This window comes from Nothobranchius furzeri, chromosome 2 (genome assembly GCF_043380555.1).
Source record: "Nothobranchius furzeri strain GRZ-AD chromosome 2, NfurGRZ-RIMD1, whole genome shotgun sequence".
Classification (NCBI taxonomy): Eukaryota; Metazoa; Chordata; class Actinopteri; order Cyprinodontiformes; family Nothobranchiidae; genus Nothobranchius; species Nothobranchius furzeri.
This window is the reverse complement of record NC_091742.1, coordinates 99,875,460-99,900,798: the sequence shown is the minus strand read 5'-3', so window position 1 is coordinate 99,900,798 and position 25,339 is coordinate 99,875,460. Positions and strand designations below refer to the sequence as shown.

Here is a 25,339-nt window from a genome sequence, read left to right as displayed (position 1 = left end):
TTAATAACAAGTTTTAATATCAAGCTGTTTCAAATTGTCATTTTTAAAAGTGTCAGTAATAAATTCTTAACTTTTAAAAACCTGACTCTTCTTTGAAATCAAACACAGAATGGTGTATATATTTTGGTTATTGAATAAGCAAAGATTCCTAACTTCTGATTCAGTAAATAACCTTTTGCTATTATATTTAATTATCTTAAATTAAACATTAATCTTTGGATTAAAATATAGACCAAGACAGTTGGTGTATGAACGATTGCATTAATATCCTAGATATTTGTGCATAATGTAAGTTCATATGCTAATGTCCGATCTTTTCTCAGGATCTAACCAAACTGAAGCAAACAGTGTTAAATCCTAGTATGTAGTTAACCACGCTACAGAGGATTATTTAGGAGGATTGGGATGAACAAACTGATTTCAGTGGTGAAGGGTTAAATGAGTGAGTGAACCCACTACCAAGGATGAACTCTGCTAACTTTAAAAATCAGCTGCTCTAAATAAGCATGAAGGTCAGAGAGGAGCTCTAGGATGGACATGGATAAAGGAACTGTAATGTAGAGGTAAAGTAGGCCAGGGCCGACGTTAGCAGCTGTCATACGCTCCATCTGACATGTCTGACTTTCATTTAGCTTGTTATGTGACGGGTTAGAGCACAGTCTCATGTTAGAGTTTAGTCATGAGAACATTGAGATACCTCACACACTGATGGTGTCTAAAATATATAATTTTTTTCAAAATAAAGAATAATTTTAATCACAATCCTAGAAGAACCTCGTCCAATCAATGTGCACGTCCATTTCTCAATGATTGGATAAAAATCCCTCCATCAAACTGTGTGTGTGTGTGTGTGTGTGTGTGAGCATGCACACAAGCGTGTTGTGAACTGGCGTTGTGATTTTTCACTACTTAGATGTAGCCATCCTTACACTGACAAAAATGTAACCAAGTATCTTTTACTTCGAGTATATTTAATTTAAGATACTTTTTAAATTTACTTGAGTAAAAATTTAGGCAAGTACTTTTACTTGTACTTGAGTAAAAAATTATCAAAGTATTGGTACTCGTATTTAAAGGTATAGCAATCGATGTTTTTCTTCCGGGTGGATCACGTCAACCATTGGTCCGCAATAATGTCAATTTCTGGTGAAGCCAATCCTGGGTTAGTTTTCACTTCCTGCGCATGCGTACTCTGTGCACCCCCGCACTTTCATGGAAATCAGGAAGAGGATAACGCGGTCCAGTCTGCTCCCCACAGACGCCGCCGTTGCCGGTTTTCTGCTCGAGAGGTAAGCTAACGTTCTGCATGCTGTTTTAAGAGCCTCTTATTACACATTACGGCCGACAGCTACTTGTAAACAGGCGCTGGGAGAGTGTTGCGCAACGTGGAGAGGGCAGTTCTTTCCTGACATTCAGAAACATCGATTGCTATACCTTTAAGTAGGAAGTTGTAGTACTCTTTCCACCTCAGGTTGCACCTCAGACATTACAAAAACAGAAAGAATGGAAAAAAGAAGCTGGATTAGTTGGTACCATTGCCGGTGGATGAATCTTCCTTGGTTTGGGAGTGAAGTGAAGCAGCTAGACCGATGGAAGTGGCGGGTTTTGTCCAGTTTGCTGAGCGCCACATGAAGCTAACCTGCTTTTGCTACCTTTCCATCCGATGCTTACCCTGTTAGCGTTAAACAGCAAAGTAAAACCTTCTAACCTGTACATGAACTTTTTCTATATGTCACAGTGAAACTTGGATTTGTAATTACAGAAAGTAAAATGTTATGTGTAGATGTGCGAGGGAGAGCCGCTACACCGTGCAGTGGAGCTAGATGAACTCTGGAATCGGTGAGCAAATCTTATGCTGTTATTTCAAATAAGTTTGCACTATTTTACCTGAAAAACGTTAAAAACAGTTCATTGTACATATTCTGGTTAATAACTGTTACAAAAAAAGTCAATTTTTGAGAAAACCAGATTTATACTTTTGCTAACTGTGAATCCGAGTTTCCAATTGTATTTGGATGCCAAACAATATGGATAATATAGGTATTAATTTTTGATCAGGTTTATTTGCATGACAGATAATTACATGAGTGGATTAATCTGGTGACTTTGATGGCGAGCCTTCTCACTTTGCAAAACATCAGCATTTACGTTTAAACTCCAGAAACAGCGAACAACAAACTGAATAGTGAACAAAGAGATTTAATAAAACACTTTGAACTTCTTCTCCAAAAACAAAACATTTAATAAAACTGCTGCCTTTCATTTTAGTTAAAAGAGCTTCCAGATCAGTAGCACATTTTATTCAACACCCTTAGAAGTCCCAAAATGTATATTTTAATAATGTAAATTAATTCTGTCCTGTGTGAACTCTCATGTGTCTGTTTAAACTTGACTTTACACTAAATCTTTGTCCACAGAGCTCACAAGTAAAAGGCTTCTGTCCTGTATGGACTCTCATGTGTGTGTCTAAATGTCCCTTTAGGGTAAACCTTTGTCCACAGAGCTCACAAGCAAAAGGCTTCTGTCCTGTGTGAACTCTCATGTGTCTGTTTAAATGTGACTTTACTCTAAATCTTTGTCCACAGAGCTCACAAGCAAAAGGCTTCTGTCCTGTATGGACTCTCATGTGTGGGTCTAATTGTCCCTTTTGGGTAAATCTTTGTCCACAGAGCTCACAAGCAAAAGGCTTCTCCCCTGTGTGAACTCTCATGTGACTGTTTAAATGTGACTTTCGATTAAATCTTTGTCCACAGAGCTCACAAGCAAAAGGCTTCTCCCCTGTGTGAACTCTCATGTGACTGTTTAATTGTGACTTTTGATTAAATCTTTGTCCACAGAGCTCACAAGATAAAGGCTTCTGTCCAGTGTGGACTCTCATGTGAGTGTCTACACTTGACTTTACACTAAATCTTTGTCCACAGAGCTTACAAGCAAAAGGCTTCTGTCCTGTATGGACTCTCACGTGTTTGTTTAAACTAGACTTTACACTAAACCTTTGTCCACAGAGCTCACAAACAAAAGGCTTCTGTCCAGTGTGGACTCTCATGTGAGTGTTTAAACTTGTCTTATGACTAAATCTTTGTCCACAGAGCTCACAAGCAAAAGGCTTCTGTCCTGTGTGGATTCTCGTGTGACGGATTAAATGTGCCTTTCGACTAAATCTTTGTCCACAGAGCTCACAAGCAAAAGGCTTCTGTCCTGTATGGACTATAATGTGTTTCTTTAAACTTGACTCATCACTAAATCTTTGTCCACAGAGCTCACAAGCAAAAGGCTTCTCCCCTGTGTGAACTCTCATGTGTTTGTTTAAACTTGACTTATCACTAAATCTTTGTCCACATAGCTCACAAGCAAAAGGCTTCTCTCCTGTGTGAACTCTCATGTGTATGATTAAACTTGTCTTTTGGGTAAATCTTTGACCGCAGAGCTCACAAGTAAAAGGCTTCTGTCCTGTGTGGATTCTCGTGTGTCTGTTTAAACTTGTCTTTTGGGTAAATCTTTGACCACAGAGCTCACAAGTAAAAGGCTTCTGTCCAGTGTGGATTCTCATGTGTGTGTCTAAATGTCCCTTTTGGCTAAATCTTTTTTCACAGAGCTCACAAGCAAAAGGCTTCTGTCCAGTGTGAATTCTCATGTGAATGTTTAAATATGATATGCAGCTGAAACTTTTTCCACAGTCGTCACAACTAAATGATTTTAGTTTTGTCTGAACTTTCCTGCTAGAGTCTACATTTTGCTTCACTCTAACACGTTTCTTATCAACACAACAGCTTGAAGACTTCAGTCCTGAAGGACTTGTCACTCTCATGTGTTTCTGGAGAGACCGCTCATGGAGAAACTGTTCACCACACTCTGGGCAGCTGAAAGATTTGACAGCCTTAACATGTGATTTAGAAGACCTGCTCTCCTTCCAGTCTTTGTTATCATCTTTGGTGTTTGGCTCAGAATCTGACAAGAGTTTCAGCTGAGAGTCAGAATTGTTGCCATCCTGGTCATCATCTTCATCATTGCTGACTTCAGTCTCTGAAGAGTTAGAATCATATTCATAAAGATTTAGATCTGGATTCCTGGTAGTTTCTGCTCCTCCACAGTCCTCTCTACCACTTTCTGCTTTCATCTGGTCAGTGGTGCTGCTGGTTGGAAGATCTCTGTCTTTAGGTTGGTTCTGATCAAACTGTGACAACAGAACTTCTCTTCCTTCTTCCTTAACCTGATGAGAAACTGCAGAGAATGAAATGTTGGTGGCATCAGTTTTAATCTCATCAAGCTGCTCCTCCTCTTCCTGCTTCATGTTGAGGGGCTCCATGTCCTTCTGCTTCAAAGGAGGCCTCAGTTCTTCAGGAGCTCTTCCTTCTTCCTTAAACTGACACAAAACTACAGAGAATGAATTATCACAGTTTAAAATGAATTTAAATATAACAAAACTTTAAAATGTATTTTACTTTGAAAAACCAGTGCTGCCGTTTTTCCCCGTGTGCGAAGGAGCCGGCTTCTGTGCGGTGCGCTGCTCTCACGAGTTAAAGAAAACTACAGGGAGAGAAAAGGTGGAAGAAAGGAACCTTACGTTAAAAGAAGGCATTTTTAGTTCAGACCTGTGAAAACCAGCTTCATGCTAACGCACGCTGCTACATGTGAACAGTAACGTAGTCAATGTGGTGTGTCGTTAATGCGTAATTCCAGATCGGTAACAGCGTACAGCTTCATGTCGGGTCATGTTCCCACCGAGACTCATTTCTGCTCGCATTTTCAGAAGAAGAGGAAGGAAGCCGAGGAAGATGTTGAGGTAACGTTAGATGAAGATGCTCATTGTTCTTTATCGTGACCCAGTTCCCTCTGAGTGATCTGTACCGTGATACGTGTGATATTCCCAACGTTCCTATTGGTGACTGAAGGGAATCTAACATGTGGCTAATATATTAGACAAGTAGGCTGAAGTGGAGGAGGTGAGTGAAGGAGAGACAAGTGGAGAGGCAGAGCAAGGAGCAGCATGATGATGGAGAGAGCAGCAGGGAAGCAGAGAATCTGGCTGGGACCCAAAATGTTCCTCCCATGGCTGTAGCACAACAGTCAAGCATTACAATTCATGTCAAGTTAAATAAATATTTTATTTTATTTTAATTAAACATGAGCTGTTTTACACACTCCTGCATTAATGTTCACCAAAAACACACAGTCTCATGTCTCAGAACGACCGTCTCCATACGTCTCTACCACCCTGCATTTAGGGGCGTGGTCCTGGTCAACACCATCTCCTGAACTCCAAACTGAAGGTCAGAATGGGAAAGAAAGGTGATTTAAGCTAATCTGAGCGTGGCATGGTTGTTGGTGCCAGACGGGCCGGTCTGAGTATTTCACAATCTGCTCAGTTACTGGGATTTTCACCCACAACCACTTCTAGGGTTGACAAAGAATGGTGTGAAAAGGGAAAAACATCCAGTATGCGGCAGTCCTGTGGGCCAAATGCCTTGTTGAAGCTAGCGGTCAGAGGAGAATGGGCCGACTGATTCAAGCTGATAGAAGAGCAACTGATAGAGACTACTCCCTGGTTTAATGACAGCCTTCGCAGCCTGAAGCGCCAATGCAGAAACATTTGAGCGTTTGTGGAAGAAAACCCATCTCCACGTCCATCTGCTGCACCTAAAGGATCTTCTGACATCCTTTAAAGCCGGGCGTACACTGTGCGACTTTTTCACTCGTAGCGTTCAGCTTCAGCTCAAACTGTACGACTTCCTCGCAGAACAGATCTCACGAGTCCTGTGCTCACACTGTACGTCTGGTAGCAACACGTCGGCCCTAAAATATGCTAAAAATAGCAGTTTTTACTCAACACGTCAGACTTTTTTGTCTTGTCTTGCCTGTTGTCCTTCGGGAGTGCTGCAGGAGGACACACAGGGATTTATGGGGGTTGGATGAGGAAAACGAAATAAGAAAGTAAATCTGTGTTTTGTGATCAGTTTAATTTGACATGAACACGACAAACACGCTTTCTTGACAATCTCTGTGAGTAAAAAAACGTGTAGAAACAAAAACGAACAACGTGTGTTATTAGGGAAATAGCGAGCGACCGGCGTTGATGCAGGATTGCGCGCGCATGCGCCGTGAGCGGTTCTGATACTTTTTTGGGTCGCAGCTGCTCGCAGCGCCGCTTCAACAGTGCGATACCCTCACGAGGGACGAGCGAAATATTAAACACACCAGAAGTCCCTGCGACCTCACGACTGCTGATCGGCGGCTGGTCACGTGGTGTTTATCGCCTCTCGTAACCCCCGGTACACGACACGACGCTCGGCACAAAACTCGCCTCGATGTCGTGGATTCTCGCACGACTGGAAAATCGGCTCAAAAAAGTGAAAAAGTCGCACAGTGTACGCCCGGCTTTACTCTGCAGTCAGAGACGCTAGGGTTTCCTATTTCTCCAACCTGGTGTCCCAGAGCAAAGGGAACCCCAAGGTGCTGTTTAACACCATCAGCAGCACCGTCTCTCCTGCCTCTCCTACAGCCTCCATCCACTCTGTTGCAGACTGTGAGAACTTTCTGTCTTTCTTTGTGGACAAAGTCAATAAGGTTAGATCTAGCATCTCTCCTTCAGCCTCCACCACCTCCCTTACCCATGGTGTCCAGTGTTTCCCCTAGGAATTTTTCCAGCTGTGGCGGTGGGGCCGGTGGGGGGGTGGGGGGGGCCTTGGGGAGAAATTATGACACGTCTCTAAATAAAGTAAAAGTTTCCAGTGCAGAGTGGAGACAACCCATAGAAGCACTGATTTGATCTCATTTCAGAGAAAAATAGAACAGGTCAGATGCACCTAATAAATAAAATTACTAACAAACTCAGGAATGTTTCTTTGCTTCACTGTTCTGGTGCTGAGAATATCACTAATGCGGATCAAAGGAGATACACAGATGAATGCACCTCTTATTTATTATATGGAAACTACATTTACTGCAGCTGGCAGAGGCAGAGATTGTTTCTATTGATACACGGATTTACAGAATCATTTTAAATGTTAATAGGGGAAGACTGCTAGCCTGGAAAGCCAGACTAAATAAATGTATTATTTAGTCTGGCCACGCTCCATTGACGGCTCTCGGTTGTGGGGCGGGTTCTACTGTTGTCTTTCAAATGATCTCCGCATTCCACTGGACAATGAATGTGACATACTCTTGTTTCACTCTGTTGCATCATCCCACCCACCAGGCATATAGAGTGCCCTGATTGGCCCACAAAGCGGATAAAGCTCTGATTTGTTCACTAAGCAGATAGAGCACTATGATTGGCCCACCATTATGGACCAATCACAGCTCTTTATGTGTTTGAAACCCCTCTAGAGAGCTGTGATTGGCTAGCCAGAGTCCTGGTAGGAGCTGCGGAGGCTCTAATGGAGCGTGCCTAGACCAAAATTTGCAAAGCAAGAATTTGGTCTAGTTCACTAAGCTAGAAGACTGCAGGAGGGAGCGGTAAAATACAGGGGGTCCCCAGCAAAAACAAGAAACTTTACGAGTCTGATGAAACCCGCTGGTTTTCCATCAGGCAGTCACGGGGCAGCTCCATCGACCCAGTGGCTGTGCTGGGTCAATGTTATCGAGCTCAGTCCGGCTCGGCAGAGGGTGAACGAGCCGAGGCGACGTCGTGCTCTGCTTAAGAAGCGGTGTTATTTTCCCGCTTCAGAAGAGCGTCCAACGTGTTTTTACGCTTTCTCCGGGACATGTCACGTCGCTAAGTTGTTAGCGCCGCGCGCTAACACGTCAATAGTGCAGCGTAGCCTGCTGGAGGTTTTAAGGGTTCCGATGAAAACACCCGACCTCTCAGGCTGCTCACACATCGATCTTAAGTTGTCGCTGTTGCGCTCACGCCGTAATACAGTATTAGATGCGGTTAAAGTCAGACATGAAAAAATAAATAAATTTTACATGAATTTTTTTTTTAATTATATTTTTATTGAAAAAAGAAAACAACACTACTTGCAATTACCAAAATACAATTAACCTTTCTTCATTTTTTCTAGGTGAATAACAACAATCAGACAGAACAACAACAACAACAAAAAAAAAGAAGGGGGACAAGACAATTAGACAAAAAAAAAACCATACCAAACACCCCCCCCCCACCCCCCCGTCCCCGTCCCACACAGATCAACACAACCGTCAAACATATTACCGGAATATAACAATAACAGAAGTACAATTAAACAGGTAATACCTCTAAACTAGTAAAATAAGAGATAAAGGGTTGCCACTTATGAAAAAAACTCAGCGTATATTTAATTTTTTCAAGTTTTAAAAAAAACATGACATCTTTAAGCCACTGGGAAACAGTAGGACACTTAGCAGACTTCCAATGTAACAATATCAAACGTCTCGCTAATAGGGATGTGAAGGCAATGATATCCTTTTGTGTGGAGTCCAGTATAAGTGAGCGGTCAGGAATCCCGAATACCGCAATCAGAGGACAAGGATGAAGAGTTACGCCAAGAACAGTTGACATAATAGCAAAATACCCTGTCCAGAAACGTTGTAACTCAGGACACAAAAAAAACATGTGGCTAAGGTGACAAGGAGAACCCTGGCATTTATCACATTTATTTTCCACTTCCGGATACAGTTCAGAAAGTCTAGACTTAGAGAAATGCACCCTATGAATGACCTTAAATTGGATAAGTCCAAGACGAGCGCAGGAGGTGGAAGATCGTACCCTTGCTATAGCCTGTTCCCAAGACTCCTCATGTATTCCAATTCCTAGTTCTCCTTCCCATATACCCCTAAGCTTAACCTTAGAGTGGTTAGTAAGAGACAGAATAGCATCATAAAGTTTCGAAATGGTTCCTCTGTGATGAGGAATAAAATTTAACATAGTTTCCCACCGCTGTTCTGGAGGTAAAAAGGGGAAATTCGGGAAACACTTGGCAACAAAATTTCGAATTTGAAAATAGCGAAACAAATGGGTAATAGGGAGATTATAACGAGAAGACAAATTGGGAAAACTATCGAACACACCAACTACATATAAATGTTTAAACTGTCCTATACCCTTGTCACACCACACTGAGAATGTCGTGTCCAAAAGTGAAGGGGGAAACAAATGATTGTTGGTTAGAGGACCCGAAGAGGATGGCATTACAAAATTATTGTGTCGTCTAAACTGAAACCAGATTTTGAGTGTGTTAAGAACCACCGGATTATCAGTATACAAAGAGGGTTTTACGGGTAAAGAGGAATAGAGCAAAGCTGGTAAAGAGGAGCCCTTACATGATAATAGCTCCAATTTACACCACGAGGAACCAGAAGATTTTAGCCAGTAGCAGAGTTTTTGAATGTGAGCGGCCCAGTAATAAGCTAGAAAATTAGGTAATGCAAGTCCTCCACTAAATCTGCATTGCTGCAGCAACGTTTTAGAAACCCTAGGCGGCTTCCCTCCCCAAATAAAAGAACCAATAATCTTGTCCAGTGAAGCAAAGAAATGTTTAGGCAAAAATAAGGGAATTGAGTGAAATAAAAATAAAAATTTTGGTAGGATATTCATTTTAACGACATTAATCTTACCGATTAAAGAAAGCGGGAGATTACCCCATCTTTGAATATCAGATGTGATCCTAGATAAAAGAGGAGACAAATTTGCTGATTTAAGGCCAGATAGAGAGCGAGTCACGTTAACCCCTAAGTACTTAAACCCAGAGGGACTAAGACGAAAGGGTAGATCGGACTGTTGGAGTTGACGTGCTGCCGTATTAACAGGAAAACTCTCACTTTTCCCTAAATTTAATTTATAACCTGAAAACAAGCTGAAGTTCTCCAGAATACTTAAAACAGCAGGAATGGAGCGAGCAGGGTCAGTCATATATAATAACAAGTCATCCGCATACAATGATACTTTATGTGTAATTCCATTACGGGGGATTCCCTTGAATACAGAAGAAGATCTTAATGTAATGGACAGCGGCTCGATGGCAATGGCAAAGAGTAAAGGTGACAAAGGGCAACCTTGACGGCAACCACGACCCAGCGCAAAATAATCAGAATAAACATCATTAGTGTGAACACTGGCTTTAGGGGATGAATAAAGAAGCTGAATCCAAGAAGTGAATTTATCACCAAAACCAAATTTCTTCAAAACTGCAAAATAAATTTTACATGAATAAGTGATGATTAGCCTGGTGGGGGGAGGAGAACCTGTCAAGATCGTCAACACTCGTTTATCTTAATGCTGCTGAAACATGTAAACCACAAAGCATTATATCCACTGCTACCTTTCTAATTTTAAACTCAGTAACTTATGCTGTAACTGCACCTTGCCCTGCCTGCTCCTCCTTGCTGCCTGCCGGCTGAGATCACAAGCGACAACATGGTAGTTCCCGCTACTTCTTCGGGAAACAGCACAAAAAATAAAAACTTGGGATCTTGTAGGCGTGGCAGTGGGAATCCAGCCGTGGCGGCCCGCCACGGCTACGCCTATGTAAGGGAAACCCTGGTGTCCCACAAGGTTCTGTGCTGGGGCCTCTGCTCTTCCTCCTCTATCTGCTTCCTCTTCAGCACATCCTGAGCTCCTTCAAAGGAATCTCCTACCATCTTTATGCAGATGACATCCAACTGTACATCTCCTTTAAGCCCCATGAGATGTCTAAGCTGCAGCTGTTACACACCTGCTTAGACTCTATCAAAACCTGGATGGTGGGAGCTTTCTTCAGCTGAATGAAGATAAGACTGAGATCCTCATCTGTGCCCCAGACAAGCTGGTTCCCAAAGTCAGAGACTCTCTTGGTCAGCTTGCTTCTCACACCAAACCTTCTGTCAGGAATCTTGGCGTGACCTTTGACCCAGCTCTCACCCTGGATTCTCATGCCAGTTCTCTTGTTCGCTCTTCCTTCTTCCATCTCAGGAACGTTGCTAAGCTGAGTCCCATTCTGTCCCGCTCTGAACTTGAGACAGTTCTCCACACCTTCATCTCCTCACGCTTAGACTACTGTAACTCTCTTTTCACGTGTCTGAGCAGAACCTCCCTGAACCGTCTACAGGTGGTTCAGAACGCCTGTGCTCGGCTTCTGACCAAGTCCTCCAAACACACCCACATCACCCCGCTTCTCCTCCAGCTTCACTGGCTGCCAGTCAACTTCAGGGTTCATTTCAAGATCCTGGTTCTGGTCTATAGGGCCTTACATGGACAAGCACCATCTTACATTGGTGATCTTCTTAGTCCCTACACCCCCAGCAGGTGTCTGAGGTCCAGTGATCAAAGCCTACTGGTTGTGCAGCACCAGGCTAAAGGTCAAAGGTGACAGATTGTCTGCTGCTGTGGCCCCGAGACTCTGAAACTCTCTCCCCCTGAGCCTGACATCAGTGGTCTCCTTTAAAACACAGCTGAAGACTCACTTGTTCAGGCTGGCTTTTGTATGACCTTCGTGATTTTTATCTTGAGAGGCGCTATAGAAATGATATTTTCTTCTTCTTCTTCCCCGTCCAACAGGGAGGACAACCACCTTCCTCAGACCACGCTGGTCTGCGTTATCAGTTATACTCCCATGGGAAACAGCATGTTGACTGAATGCACCTGGTTTTGTTTGAGGGAGTTGTGGTATTGTTTTTACTCCCTACGTTAAACAGCTTTCCACCTGAATCTCTACGGAGCAGTTTAGGAGTGTGATGTGATGTGTTGTGTGTGCTTGCTAATAAAAACCCTCAGAGAACGGATGTTCCCTGAGAGATCCTGTGAACGATGCTTGGGTGTGTATTCATTTCGTCTCTCTTTTTCTTCCCCGTGTCCTGTCTGGCTGTGAAGCAAACAGAATTGATGTCTGAATGCTGGTAACAAGCCTTACAGATTTACTCTCAGGTGGAGCATCAAAGCGTCTGCTTTTAATGTCACGCCTGATACTTAAAACTTTATTGTTATTGTTGTTGAATGCTTTGTAATTCCGACCAGACACGGAGTCAGAGGTGAAAGAGAAAGGAAAAGACAAGAGGCGGGGAGATGGGGGGAAGGGGGTGGGAGGTTCCACAAAAATAAACAATAATGAACTAGAGTCTGCTTCTAGACCTGCAGAAAGAGAAAAGATTTAAAAAAAAAAAGGGACACCCTGAACAATACATCAGGAGCAAGCTATCACTGCGTCAACCTGATGATGAAATATAAAATCAACATTGTTTAACTGAACAATCACACGATAATAAATCACAGTGCATTTAGTGGCAACGACAGCCTTAAGACCTGTGTTGAACGTGCCCAAGCCCAAACTTTTGAGAGCACCTGTGTGTGTACACGCACTTGTTTATGTAAGGTTTCTCTATAGGAGCGTCCAATAGAGTGTGAGGGACCACAGATGTGTAGGAGACGGGGGGGGGGTCGCTGTCCTGAGCCCATAACCCGCTCCGGCTGCTTCTGTCACGTTCAGCCAACCATCGGACACGCCACTCATCACGGATGAAGCTGAACGTTCAGCTCTCCCGTCAGTAAAACAAGCAGTAAGTGTAGCAACTCAGTGTTGTCCACATATATAATATCTGCAACAACGATTAAAGTGGTTTCACTGTGTTAAGCATCAGTCTAATGTGCTCTGTTATGCTCTGTTATGTTATGCATCTGTGTAAATATGTAGATAAGAATGTGTGTGTATATACATGTATGCTTTTATACTGAAAAGTACCTGTAGAGGAAGTTAAACTTTGACCCCATAAAGTGACCAATAAAAGGGAGCATTGGTGTTTAGTGGCTGCAATCAGTGTGTGCTACCACCAGTGAAGGCCCGTGAAACAGACGCTCTATATATGGATTTATTTCCTCCTTTTTAATCCTGGAGATTCATTTTGGAGTCTTGGACCAACCGCTGGGTAAACGAAACTCTGCTAACACACTGAACATCCTAATCATCTATGAAGCACACGACAGCTCTGGATGCTAAAATTCTCCTAAATCATTCATCACTGAATAAATCTGATCACACGATAGCTTACAGAGAACTTCTGCTGACACAAATGTGAGCTCTCTCCCTCTCGGTTACCACGGAGACGCATTTGCCGCACACGCGCCACCGGTTCTGTCCTGCTCTCGCTTCATCCCGCCCTTCTTGCTCTTCATGTTGATGCTCGTGTTGTGACACATGGTCAGTGATGTCATCATTAATGTTTCGCTCTGGTTCAAAGTGAAAAGGCTGAACAGATGACGTGTTGATGTCGCTCAACAGTCCCTACAGGGTCCCAAAGCCGCCGGTGCAACCGAGGTACAACCATATGACGTCACTACCCAGAGTGCAGTGCGATGCTAACAACAATGGCGACCTACGAGTTAAACCATTTTTACTAATTTTATAAAGATTAAGACATCAAGAAGGTTTTTACACCATTTTAATATAACTGATACTAACATTTATCTTTTAAGAAGCACAGAGTTTTGTAACCTGGGTTCCTTTTAAAATGACAACTTTTGTCGCCAATGGCAGTGAATGAGTTAATGATGATGAGGGTGGCTCCTAGAGGCTGAGGTGTAGGGCTAAAGTGTCATCACTCACTTTGGTCTGGTCCAGACGCCGTCTCTTTACTGGTGCTCCTCAGTAGGTGACGTGAAGCTCCAACATCTGAGCGTTCTGTGTTCCTCAGAGGAGAAGAAAAGTAACATTAGCACTGGCTACATTATTTTTACTAGCATCTCAAGGCCTTGGAGAAGCAGATCTTCACTTACCTAAACATCAGACCAGTTTGTCCCAGCTGAGCTCATCAGGGCGTTAGCCTGACAGCCTGTCAGTGAAACACGGCTCCAGCCTTCTGGATGTGGACTCTAAAAAGCAAAGGAGCCTTTTTACTGTTGTTTTCATTATTTTACAGCTGATTTGATCAGATTTCTGACGCTCATGCAGACGAGTGTCGGTGAGAGTTAAAGCTTTAATGTATTTTCCTGTCTTAAATGTTCTTTTTAAGTAATCATGTGTTAAAGTAAGTCTCAGGGCGTTGTCCTTTCAGCCCAGCTCTGGTATGCTGATAAGACATGTAATTTGTCTCTGTGGGGGTTGGTGGAATAATCTGCCCGGCAACAGGAACCCATAGTTTCTGAGTGACTCAGCAGTTTTTGGCTGACCAGCAAGCAACTCCATAAAATGGATCCTTCCCCTTAGGGAAGACCCAGCCTGAGAACAGCTCTGTTATCAAACACACTTTGTGCTGATGTTTCTGGACTCAGCGCTGCTTTCAAACGTGAACATGACTCCGCTCGGTGTCGTTAATCATTTTTACCGGGCTGACTCCGACACGTGCCGGTGAACCAACCCACCTTCATGTCGCTAGTGTTAGCCCCAGGCTCCGGTTAGCTTCCAGCTAAAAGGCTACAGCACTCTCCTCCCAGTCCCACCCTGCTAAAGAGGGCCTGGAAAAGTTCCCCCACACATCAAAGTGATTTTTCATTCATGAGCTTTTATAACCTTGTTAATCAGGATAGTTGATTTGCTGCTGCACATAAACTGTCAGTCAGAAGCTCTGCTAGCCGCTTATCTTAGAGGAGCTAGTTCACTTTGTTAGCTTGTTATCAGAATCATAGTTGCAGTTTCATCATCGGAGCTGCTTTTTAAATTCAAATTCAATTTTTATTTGTCACATACACATTCATACACAGTACAAAATGCAGTGAAATGCCTTACACAACTGCTCGTGACCTAAGAGTTGAAAATAAAAATAAACTGTACACCACGCATTAAAATGAAGGGTCAATTTAACTGGGAAAGAGTAAAGTAAATTATATCTGAATTAAAGTTGAATAATAGAATAGCTTTACAACAAAATACACAATACAATACAAATTAGAATAAAAGCTAAATTTAGCTGGGAAGGAATAAGATAAAATATATATAAGTTGTAGTTGAGAATAAAGTAACTGTACAACAAAATACACAGTATGTAAATGTATAAGAATGTATGAAGAAATAAAAATATCTGTACAAAACAGCAGCTGAACGATTATTAAATGGAAATGAAAAAATATATATATATATAATGATGAATAAGATCTAGGTAAACTTGTTCAATTTGGGGTTAAAAACAAACGTTTTCACATATTTTACATGTAGTTTTTTGCCAGTTCCTCTTCTGAAAGGTAGACAATTGTTTTTCTCTTTCCCTCAGAAAATCTTAATATTCTCCTAGTTTGGCCCAGCACAGTTCACTTCCCAATTACAGCAACAGCCTCATATCATAACCACATAAGTGGAGAACATGTTCAGTAGCAATGAGGGAATTTGCTGTTGCTTTTAAGTGATGTTAACTATTATTTAACATTTAAACTTATTTTATGATGTTTTTATTTATTCTAAAAACCCTGGTAAGGGATGTTTTTCTGTATTTGGAGCATCAGAGAAAGTTTTATGGTGGAGGTGATGTTTTAAAGTCACTGAGAAACTGCATGCATGCAGTTTGTTGTTTTGCTGCTAATGCAGTAGCAGGCACAGCTGCTAATACAGTAGCAGGTGCAGCTGCTAATACAGTAGCAGGTGCAGCTGCTAATACAGTAGCGGGCGCAGCTGCTAATACGGTAGCAGGTGCAGCTGCTAATACAGTAGCAGGTACAGCTGCTAATACAGTAGCGGGTGCAGCTGCTAATACAGTAGCGGGAGCAGCTGCTAATACAGTAGCGGGTGCAGCTGCTAATACGGTAGCAGGTGCAGCTGCTAATACGGTAGCAGGTGCAGCTGCTAATACAGTAGCAGGTACAGCTGCTAATACAGTAGCGGGTGCAGCTGCTAATACAGTAGCAGGTACAGCTGCTAATACAGTAGCGGGTGCAGCTGCTAATACGGTAGCAGGTGCAGCTGCTAATACGGTAGCAGGTGCAGCTGCTAATACGGTAGCAGGTGCAGCTGCTAATACGGTAGCATGTACAGCTGCTAATACAGTAGCAGGTACAGCTGCTAATACAGTAGTGGGTGCAGCTGCTAATACAGTAGCAGGTGCAGCTGCTAATACAGTAGCAGGTGCAGCTGCTAATACGGTAGCAGGTGCAGCTGCTAATACAGTAGCAGGTACAGCTGCTAATACAGTAGCAGGTGCAGCTGCTAATACAGTAGCGGGTGCAGCTGCTAATACAGTAGCAGGCACAGCTGCTAATACGGTAGCGGGTGCAGCTGCTAATACAGTAGCAGGCACAGCTGCTAATACAGTAGCAGGTGCAGCCTCTAATACAGTAGCGGGTGCAGCTGCTAATACAGTAGCAGGTGCAGCTGCTAATACGGTAGCAGGTGCAGCTGCTAATACAGTAGCGGGTACAGCTGCTAATACAGTAGCGGGTGCAGCTGCTAATACAGTAGCGGGTGCAGCTGCTAATACAGTAGCGGGTGCAGCTGCTAATACAGTAGCAGGTACAGCTGCTAATACGGTAGCGGGTGCAGCTGCTAATACAGTAGCAGGTGCAGCTGCTAATACGGTAGCAGGTACAGCTGCTAATACAGTAGTGGGTGCAGCTGCTAACACGGTAGCAGGTGCAGCTGCTAATACAGTAGCAGGTACAGCTGCTAATACAGTAGCAGGTACAGCTGCTAATACAGTAGCGGGTGCAGCTGCTAATACAGTAGCAGGTGCAGCTGCTAATACGGTAGCAGGTGCAGCTGCTAATACAGTAGCAGGTACAGCTGCTAATACAGTAGCGGGTGCAGCTGCTAATACAGTAGCAGGTGCAGCTGCTAATACGGTAGCAGGTGCAGCTGCTAATACAGTAGCAGGTACAGCTGCTAATACAGTAGCAGGTGCAGCTGCTAACACGGTAGCAGGTGCAGCTGCTAATACAGTAGCAGGTGCAGCTGCTAATACAGTAGCAGGTACAGCTGCTAATACGGTAGCAGGTGCAGCTGCTAATACAGTAGCAGGTGCAGCTGCTAATACAGTAGCAGGTACAGCTGCTAATACAGTAGCGGGTGCAGCTGCTAATACAGTAGCAGGTGCAGCTGCTAACACGGTAGCAGGTGCAGCTGCTAACACGGTAGCAGGTGCAGCTGCTAATACGGTAGCAGGTACAGATGCTAATACGGTAGCAGGTACAGCTGCTAATACGGTAGCAGGTACAGCTGCTAATACAGTAGCAGGTGCAGCTGCTAATACAGTAGCAGGTACAGCTGCTAATACAGTAGCAGGTGCAGCTGCTAATACAGTAGCAGGTACAGCTGCTAATACAGTAGCAGGTACAGCTGCTAATACAGTAGCGGGTGCAGCTGCTAATACAGTAGCAGGTACAGCTGCTAACACGGTAGCAGGTGCAGCTGCTAATACAGTAGCGGGTGCAGCTGCTAATACAGTAGCAGGTGCAGCTGCTAACACGGTAGCAGGTGCAGCTGCTAATACAGTAGCAGGTGCAGCTGCTAACACGGTAGCAGGTGCAGCTGCTAATACAGTAGCGGGTGCAGCTGCTAATACAGTAGCAGGTGCAGCTGCTAATACGGTAGCAGGTGCAGCTGCTAACACGGTAGCAGGTGCAGCTGCTAACACGGTAGCAGGTGCAGCTGCTAACACGGTAGCAGGTGCAGCTGCTAATACAGTAGCGGGTGCAGCTGCTAATACGGTAACAGGTGCAGCTGCTAATACGGTAGCAGGTGCAGCTGCTAATACGGTAGCAGGTGCAGCTGCTAATACGATAGCAGGTACAGCTGCTAATACGGTAGCAGGTGCAGCTGCTAATACATTAGCAGGCGCAGCTGCTAACACGGTAGCAGGTGCAGCTGCTAATACAGTAGCGGGCGCAGCTGCTAATACATTAGCAGGCGCAGCTGCTAACACGGTAGCAGGTGCAGCTGCTAATACAGTAGCAGGTGCAGCTGCTAATACTGTATTAGGTGCAGCTGCTAATACATTAGCAGGTGCAGCTGCTAATACAGTAGCGGGTGCAGCTGCTAATACAGTAGCAGGTGCAGCTGCTAATACGGTAGCGGGTGCAGCTGCTAATACAGTAGCAGGTGCAGCTGCTAATACAGTAGCGGGTGCAGCTGCTAACACGGTAGCAGGTGCAGCTGCTAACACGGTAGCAGGTGCAGCTGCTAATACAGTAGCAGGTGCAGCTGCTAATACTGTATTAGGTGCAGCTGCTAATACGATAGCAGGTACAGCTGCTAATACGGTAGCAGGTGCAGCTGCTAATACATTAGCAGGCGCAGCTGCTAACACGGTAGCAGGTGCAGCTGCTAATACAGTAGCGGGTGCAGCTGCTAATACATTAGCAGGCACAGCTGCTAACACGGTAGCAGGTGCAGCTGCTAATACTGTATTAGGTGCAGCTGCTAATACTGTATTAGGTGCAGCTGCTAATACATTAGCAGGTGCAGCTGCTAATACAGTAGCGGGTGCAGCTGCTAATACAGTAGCAGGTGCAGCTGCTAATACGGTAGCGGGTGCAGCTGCTAATACAGTAGCAGGTGCAGCTGCTAATACAGTAGCGGGTGCAGCTGCTAATACAGTAGCAGGTGCAGCTGCTAATACGGTAGCGGGAGCAGCTGCTAATACATTAGCAGGTGCAGCTGCTAATACAGTAGCGGGTGCAGCTGCTAATACAGTAGCAGGTGCAGCTGCTAATACGGTAGCGGGTGCAGCTGCTAATACAGTAGCAGGTGCAGCTGCTAATACAGTAGCGGGTGCAGCTGCTAATACAGTAGCAGGTGCAGCTGCTAATACAGTAGCAGGTGCAGCTGCATATGTTTGCAATAAAAATGTTATGTTGTAATGGAATTCATGCATTAGTTTTTGTTTGCTTTGAACCCAGAGCAGACGTCACACGCCAGACAACATCAACACTGCATACTTTAGTATTTGTTCATTTATCGTGAGTAATATCGATATCGCAATATTAAGCACTGTTATCGAATATCGCAGGTTTTCCTAATATCGTGCAGCCCTAGTTTCACAAATCCAAAACAGGGTTGTATGCAATCTGCTATTGTAGAATAATCTAGAACAGGTTTAACAGAGTGTCTGTTGTAGTTTTTGAGCTACAGCTGTTCCATCGTTGGCCAGATGCTGAAAACCCCCATAAATCAGGCTTTGTTGAAGTTTCACAAATCAGGGAAAGGACCACAAATCCTATACTGTTTAATTTGATCTGCTTTTATAGTAGAATATTCTAGAACAGGTCTGAATAGTGTGGGTGTTGTAGTTTTTGAGGAAGAGGAGATTAAATAAGGTCAGAGTAGAGAAAAATTGTGTGTAACGGCCCTTTAGCCGTTTCCCGAATCGGAGGTTAACTTCAGCCTCGTTTAGTCGCGCTGCTCTTTAGCTGATGTGGGGTTTATTTACTGGATGCTAACATCACATCACACTCACGGAGTAACACACACAGGCGCTCTGCTGCTACAGTCAGTGGAAGGTTATCATCTGGTGTAAAAAGGCGTTCATCACAATTCCCAGATCACGATTTATTCCACGAAAATCGTCCGAATCCACATTAATCTGGGTGCTAACTTTACTAGCATGTTGTGCTAGCGTTAGCAGGTGGGATGCTAATGCTAGCACGCTGCTAATGCCCGTAAATGAACGTGTACAGTAAAGTTAGCCGACATTTTAGAGTGATATGAAGCTTACCGCTCTGCTGCTGTGTCGAGCTGGGTCCAGCCAGCCGCGGGGCCTTTCTGCTGGGCTAAACTAGTTCGTGTCGCACCGCCACGGCTCAACAAAAGCCACCACACCTATAAAACACACTTTTGCCTTTTCTAAGAGATGCTAATGACTCCAACTTGTTGTTTCCGTTTCGGATCTTTATTCCGGGTTACTGTTGGCCGCAGCCCACGTCTTAACTCCAGCAGAAACACCGTTAACGATCTCCGATCACACTAGCTCGTTTTCTTCTAAACAACCGAACCGGAACTCTGCACACAGCCGGCCAAGAACAGCTCTTCAACATAAAAGTCCAACCACAACAAATCGCAACCCGCAGGGCCGGCTCTAGGTAATTTGGCGCCCAAGGCGAGAGTGCCCATGTGCCCCCCCCCCCCCCCCCCACGTGCCTGCACGCCTCTCACCCAAACCCAAGTCCACCCGACCACCACACATTGGAAAAAGCAACTCCACAGTGATTCCTTAGTTACTAATTTTTTATTTTAAATATTCACACAGCAACTCTTTAAAGTCAACAGCCTGAAGAATAAATGTCAGCTTGAAAGATAAGTAACCTGAGAATATTACAATAACCAACAACTCAAAATGTTGAGCAAACATCATTGGAGGGAGGATGCAAAATCAACAGCAGCATTAAACTGTGCAATCAAAAGCAAAACTCAAATATCAAAGTGTCATCATAAAGAAAGTTCTACTTTCCATTTTGTTCTACTGCTGTGGCCAGTCAGCAGGATCCATGGGGCCAGCAGCTCACACATGTTCACACACCTGTTGAAGCTGATGATGGTGTCTCTTCAGGCTGTTGGAGTGGAGCACTGAGTCTGCTGGTGTTGGGTTCTTCTTCTGTGAGAAAATACACACACACACACACACACACACACACACACACACACACACACACACACACACACACACAGTTTGAAATAATTAAAATATCATGAAATGTTAAATTTTTTTTACCTTATTTTGAAAAACCACAGGCTTCTTCCTCTCTAGCTGCGGTGCTTCGCGTGCGCTTCTGATGAGAGACAGTAGCAGGGCCGTATCCAGAGTTTCTAAACTAGCGAGGGCCACCATCCGTTATGCCATGCACATTGAGAACAAACTGAAGACTAAAGCTGATTTCAGATTTAATAATTTGTTTAACCCTCTGGAGGCAGGCGTTGCAGATTAGCAACGTAAAAACCTACCTACCTGGTTACTCCACATATGTACTTCATGAGTATTTTTAACTCAGAAGTTCCCCTGAAGGACTTAGTTGTTCGTCCTTTTATCAAGACTTATTTTGAGCCTGAGAGGGTTAACACTAAAGTGACTTGTTTTAGTATGACGTTGCATTTTTGGTTCTTTTTAAAACACAGAAAAGTTTTTCTTACCTTGCTGACAGTTTTGTTCGTGGCTGTAAACTTCCTCAGAGCTGACTCTGATGGTGGCGTCACTTCCTACTCAGTTTATCCGCGGGCAGCAGAGGACGTCGCCCTCTGCTGCCCGCTCTCCCCTCACTGATGACACAGTCCCATGCACGATCCAATGTGTAGACCCCATCGTCTCTGTTCATGGTCCCGCATCCACGTCTCCTTATCTCTATGGCTTCCTTCATCACTCATGACGTTTAGTGAAGGTTTACCATCACTCTTCCTAGTCTAAACATATCTAAAGTCACATATAATCAGTACAATTTATGTATTTCAGTCACGTGTTCAGCAGCAAGCTTCTGGAAATTATAACAACATGTAATAACTACCAGTAACAATGTAATGGTGGCTTATCTATTGTATTATGTACAGGTTGGCAACATAATCCAGACTAAGCTGTATTGAAATATGGAAGCATTTGTGAATTACATGCTACAGCTGCTTGCTACAGCCCTGCTGCGGTGTCTGGAGCAGACTCCAGTTGCCGACTCTCAGCAGCAACAACCTGACTCCAGGTAGCAGCTGCACACATCCACACAACAAGCTGGTGGGGATTTTTCTTCCGCTTGAAGAGATATTCACAACCATCACTTTTTTTGGAACTCCACGTAATCGTGAGCGTGCAACACGCTAGCTTAGCATTAGCCAATCTGCCCGTAGTTCAACTCTTGATCCCAAACTTAGGACCATTTTTTCCTTTTTTCCCATCAGCCAAGGCCAACATTAGAAACCTAGGAGTTATTTTTGATCCAGCTTTAAGTTTAGACTCACACGTCAAAACCATCTCCTGCTCTTGTTTCATCCAACTGAGAAACATTTCAAAAGTCCGTAAACTGGTTTCTACTGCAGATCTGGAAAAACTCATCCATGCCTTTGTGTCATCACGCTTAGACTACTGTAACGCTCTTTTTACTGGTCTCAGCAAAACCTCCCTCTCACGCCTTCAAGCCATCCAAAATGCAGCAGCCAGACTCCTAACCAAATCCAGCAGACGAGCTCACATCACTCCAGTTTTACAGTCCCTCCACTGGCTCCCGGTAGAATATAGAATACAGTTTAAAGTTTTAGTCCTGACCTATAGAGCGCTTAACAACCAGGCTCCAAGCTACCTATCTGAGCTTTTATCCCCACACACCTCCTCTCAGAACCTTAGATCCACATCTGAAAACCTCCTGGCTGTTCCTCGAACCAGACTGAAAACCAAAGGGGACAGGGCCTTTCAGACTATTGCACCCAGACTTTGGAACAGTCTGCCTTCAAATCTCTCTCTCTAACACTGTAGACGTCTTTAAAAATCATCTAAAAACTCACCTTTTCATCCAGGCGTTCCCTCCCTAAATGTTTCAGAATGATGGCTTTGTTCGGGTTCACACCTTCACTTTGTTTATACTCATGATTTTATTTTCTACTTTATCACTGCTATTGTTTTTCTGATGTTTTTATTGGTTAGAGGAATTTGCCCTGATCTTTATCATGTTGTACAGCGCTTTGTGATTTATATCTGTGAAAGGCGCTCTATAAATAAACCATTTCTTCCATTTCCAGTCGTTTCTGTCTTTGCTGGTTTCTCTTTTTTCCTCCACAGCACCTAGACCATCTCATGGTGCACCAGTAAATGTGTTCAGACTGTGGTGCGCACAATTAACCAACCTTTGAATCAGTGAGAAATGACTCGATGAACTTAATGAATCAAACCATTTGAATCGTTCAATGAATCGTTTCATTCCTAAACTCAACACATGAAAATAGAACATAGTAAAGTGAAATAAAGATCATAAAGATCAAAGAAACACAAGAGCAGCGAAACAAGAAGCAGAAAGTACACAAAAGAAATCAGCTGGAACAGACCACTGCACAAGGGAAAACCATGTACTGGACTACAACCGAACACGGATCGTAAGCACAGAAACACAAATGCTAAAGATGGACCATCCCCATACCCCCTTTAAACAGCCATCACACAATGTTTTGTAAAAAGGACATGACTGTGGTACATTACCACCATGATCTAACCTTATAAACAACCTAAGCCTCCCTGATGCCGGCGTGCTGTTTAAGCTAATTATCAGCATTTATTTCTAAGCAACATTTACATCTTGATGGCCGCAATTTGTGGTTTCCAGGACAGGAAGTGTTGGCTCATGGGCTGGAAGCGACCCCGATCTAGGGTAAAGGACAACAACGTGGGATGCAGCACTTGTATCGAGGATGTACAATCTACAAGGATCATTCCTTCTCTTTTACTTCTGCCCTTTCTTTAATGTTTTTCTTTACGTCAATAAAGAGTTCTGTCACTGATGGCATGAACTCGACTAACTGGTAGTAAATCTTGTGGTTACAGCATCAAGTTCTTCAGTATGGTGCCACGGTGGAACTAAAACAACACATAAATGCAGTGAGACAGAATACGGTAAGAAGCAACAAAAAATGACACTTATGATACATAAAACATACCTCGTTGGCTGACCCGTGCTTAAAGGCAGAAATAAGTATCTTAAAAGAAAAATCTCTGAACTTCTATGTTTAACAGTCCATGCTTGAACCTCTCATGAGCGTGCATCTCTTTTTTGCACCACCGGAACCAACACATTGAAAATGTGTTCCTACATGAGAACCCTTCACAATAAAAGACCAATGTAACAAACAGTGTGCATATTGCAAAATAAAATACACAAACTGAAATTCTGGCAGTAAAGTTCCCACCAAATCACAACCCTACTGTGACTTCACCTCAAAACACATTGCATAATAGGAATATATGTACATTTACTCTGCTTCCTGTTATGTTTTAACTTGCTATGCTTCGCTACTCCCTTTAAGAAGCTAAGAGAAAAAGATAAGAACAGACGAGAAAGAAACCTGGGTATAAAAATGTTTTCCTTATTCAATTAAAACACTCACATTGTTTGTTTGTTACACAGGGTTCACTTGATCTTGGGGCTGGAGGTTCTAACAAATACCACTAGACACACCAGAACCTCGTGGACGGGCGGGACCGGAACCTCGTGGACGGGCAGGACCGGAGGCTCTTGGACAGGCTGAGGTGCGGCCTCTGGGACTGGATACGGTGAAGGCAGGTGGAGCTCAGACTTGGACTGCAGAGCAGGGGCCTCTTGGACAGGCGGCACAGCTCTGGCTTCAGGAGACTGCTGGTGTTGGTGGTGACGTCGACGACGAGTGGATGATCTGCTGGTTAATGGAAGGGGCTCGGGCTGAGGTTGCAGGGGCCTCTTGGATAGGTGGCACAACTCTGGGGACTGCTGGTGATGGTGGTGACGTCTGCGACGAGTACAGCTCCTAGGAGGTGCGGGGATAACGCCGGCAATGCCAACTGGACCTGGTGGAGGTGTGGTGGCTCGGCCCATCGAAGGTTCCGCGATGGTGCCGGCTGAAACAGATGGAGATGAGGATTGACAGCCCACCGGAGATGGAGAGGTGGTGCTGTCCGGACCGGGTGAGGGTAGGGAGGTTTGGTAAATCCGGGTCGTGGAGATACTGACGGAAGGTGGTGGTGGAGTGGAGCCGAAGGTTAATAATAGGTCCTTCGCAAAGCGCCAAAAGGAGACATCTGTTATGGGGTGATGGTCGAAGTAGCTGGTGGCCCACCGCAGAGCTTTGCCTCCCAGGCAAAGCACCATGAAAGACACCTTGTTGAATTCAGAAGAATTTAAGTCCAGGCAGCCAGCACAGTCCTGAATAAAAGTCCAGCAGGTCTCAGGATCACCATCGTATCTGTACATCTGGAGTCTCTGCTGGGTCCTGGATGGTTGGTCCATTCTGTCACGAGTTGGTGTAGGAGGATGTTTTAGGACCCAAGATGCAGATACCAGAGGAACGAGGCAGAGGTGGAGGATAAAGTAAAAATCCTTTATTAAGGTAGTAATCCAAAGGCAGTGAGCCAAAAATCAAAAATCTAAACGGAGTCATCAAAAACACTAGAGAACTAGAAACACTGGAAGCTAGGAACAGGAACGAGACGAGACTGACAAGAACAATGGGCCGACAACACATAGAGACACAGACAGGGTTATATACACTGGGGAGGATGAGAGGGAGATGAATTGCAGGTGTGTGGGGAGAGAGAGACCAGGTGAACTCAATTACTAATCAGGGAGGAAACTGACATGACCTAAGAATAAAACCTGAAGACAATAAGAGCAGGGAACATAACTTAATAATCGGGGGGGGGGGGGGGGGGCTCAAACACTGATGGGAAAAACACACTAGAGAGACTAATAATATGAACAGCTGCAGCTAAAGAAAATGACCTAGGAGAAAAACCTAAAGACCAGAAGGGCAGACAAACATAACTAATATTCAAGGGGGGAATCTGAAACTAAAGGAAAACACTACGGAAAGAAAAACTACAG

General features: G+C 44.1%; 1 protein-coding gene across 3 annotated transcripts; it reads right to left on the bottom strand.

Annotated features, from left to right (window-relative positions):
* Window positions 1-2,043: 2,043 nt before the first annotated feature.
* LOC139066221 (zinc finger protein 665-like) lies at window positions 2,044-19,855 on the bottom strand. 3 transcript variants are annotated; one of them, XM_070548513.1, is made up of 4 exons: window positions 19,522-19,855; window positions 13,664-13,759; window positions 13,494-13,576; window positions 2,044-4,527 (listed from the first exon to the last, which is right to left on the bottom strand). In XM_070548513.1, the coding sequence occupies exon 4, from the start codon at window positions 4,304-4,306 to the stop codon at window positions 2,348-2,350; it is 1,959 nt and encodes a 652-aa protein (XP_070404614.1). In that variant the 5' UTR covers window positions 4,307-4,527; window positions 13,494-13,576; window positions 13,664-13,759; window positions 19,522-19,855; the 3' UTR covers window positions 2,044-2,347. The 3 variants fall into 3 exon arrangements, with proteins under 3 accessions (XP_070404614.1, XP_070404613.1, XP_070404615.1); XM_070548512.1 differs by having other exon boundaries at window positions 13,494-13,568; XM_070548514.1 differs by lacking the exon at window positions 19,522-19,855 and having other exon boundaries at window positions 2,044-4,363; window positions 4,443-4,527; window positions 13,494-13,568; window positions 13,664-15,426.
* Window positions 19,856-25,339: the final 5,484 nt, after the last annotated feature.

Excerpts from the sequence above, each read along its gene's own strand:
- LOC139066221 (XM_070548513.1), bottom strand. The coding sequence starts at position 4,306 with ATGGAGCCCCTCAACATGAAGCAGGAAGAGGAGGAGCAGCTTGATGAG.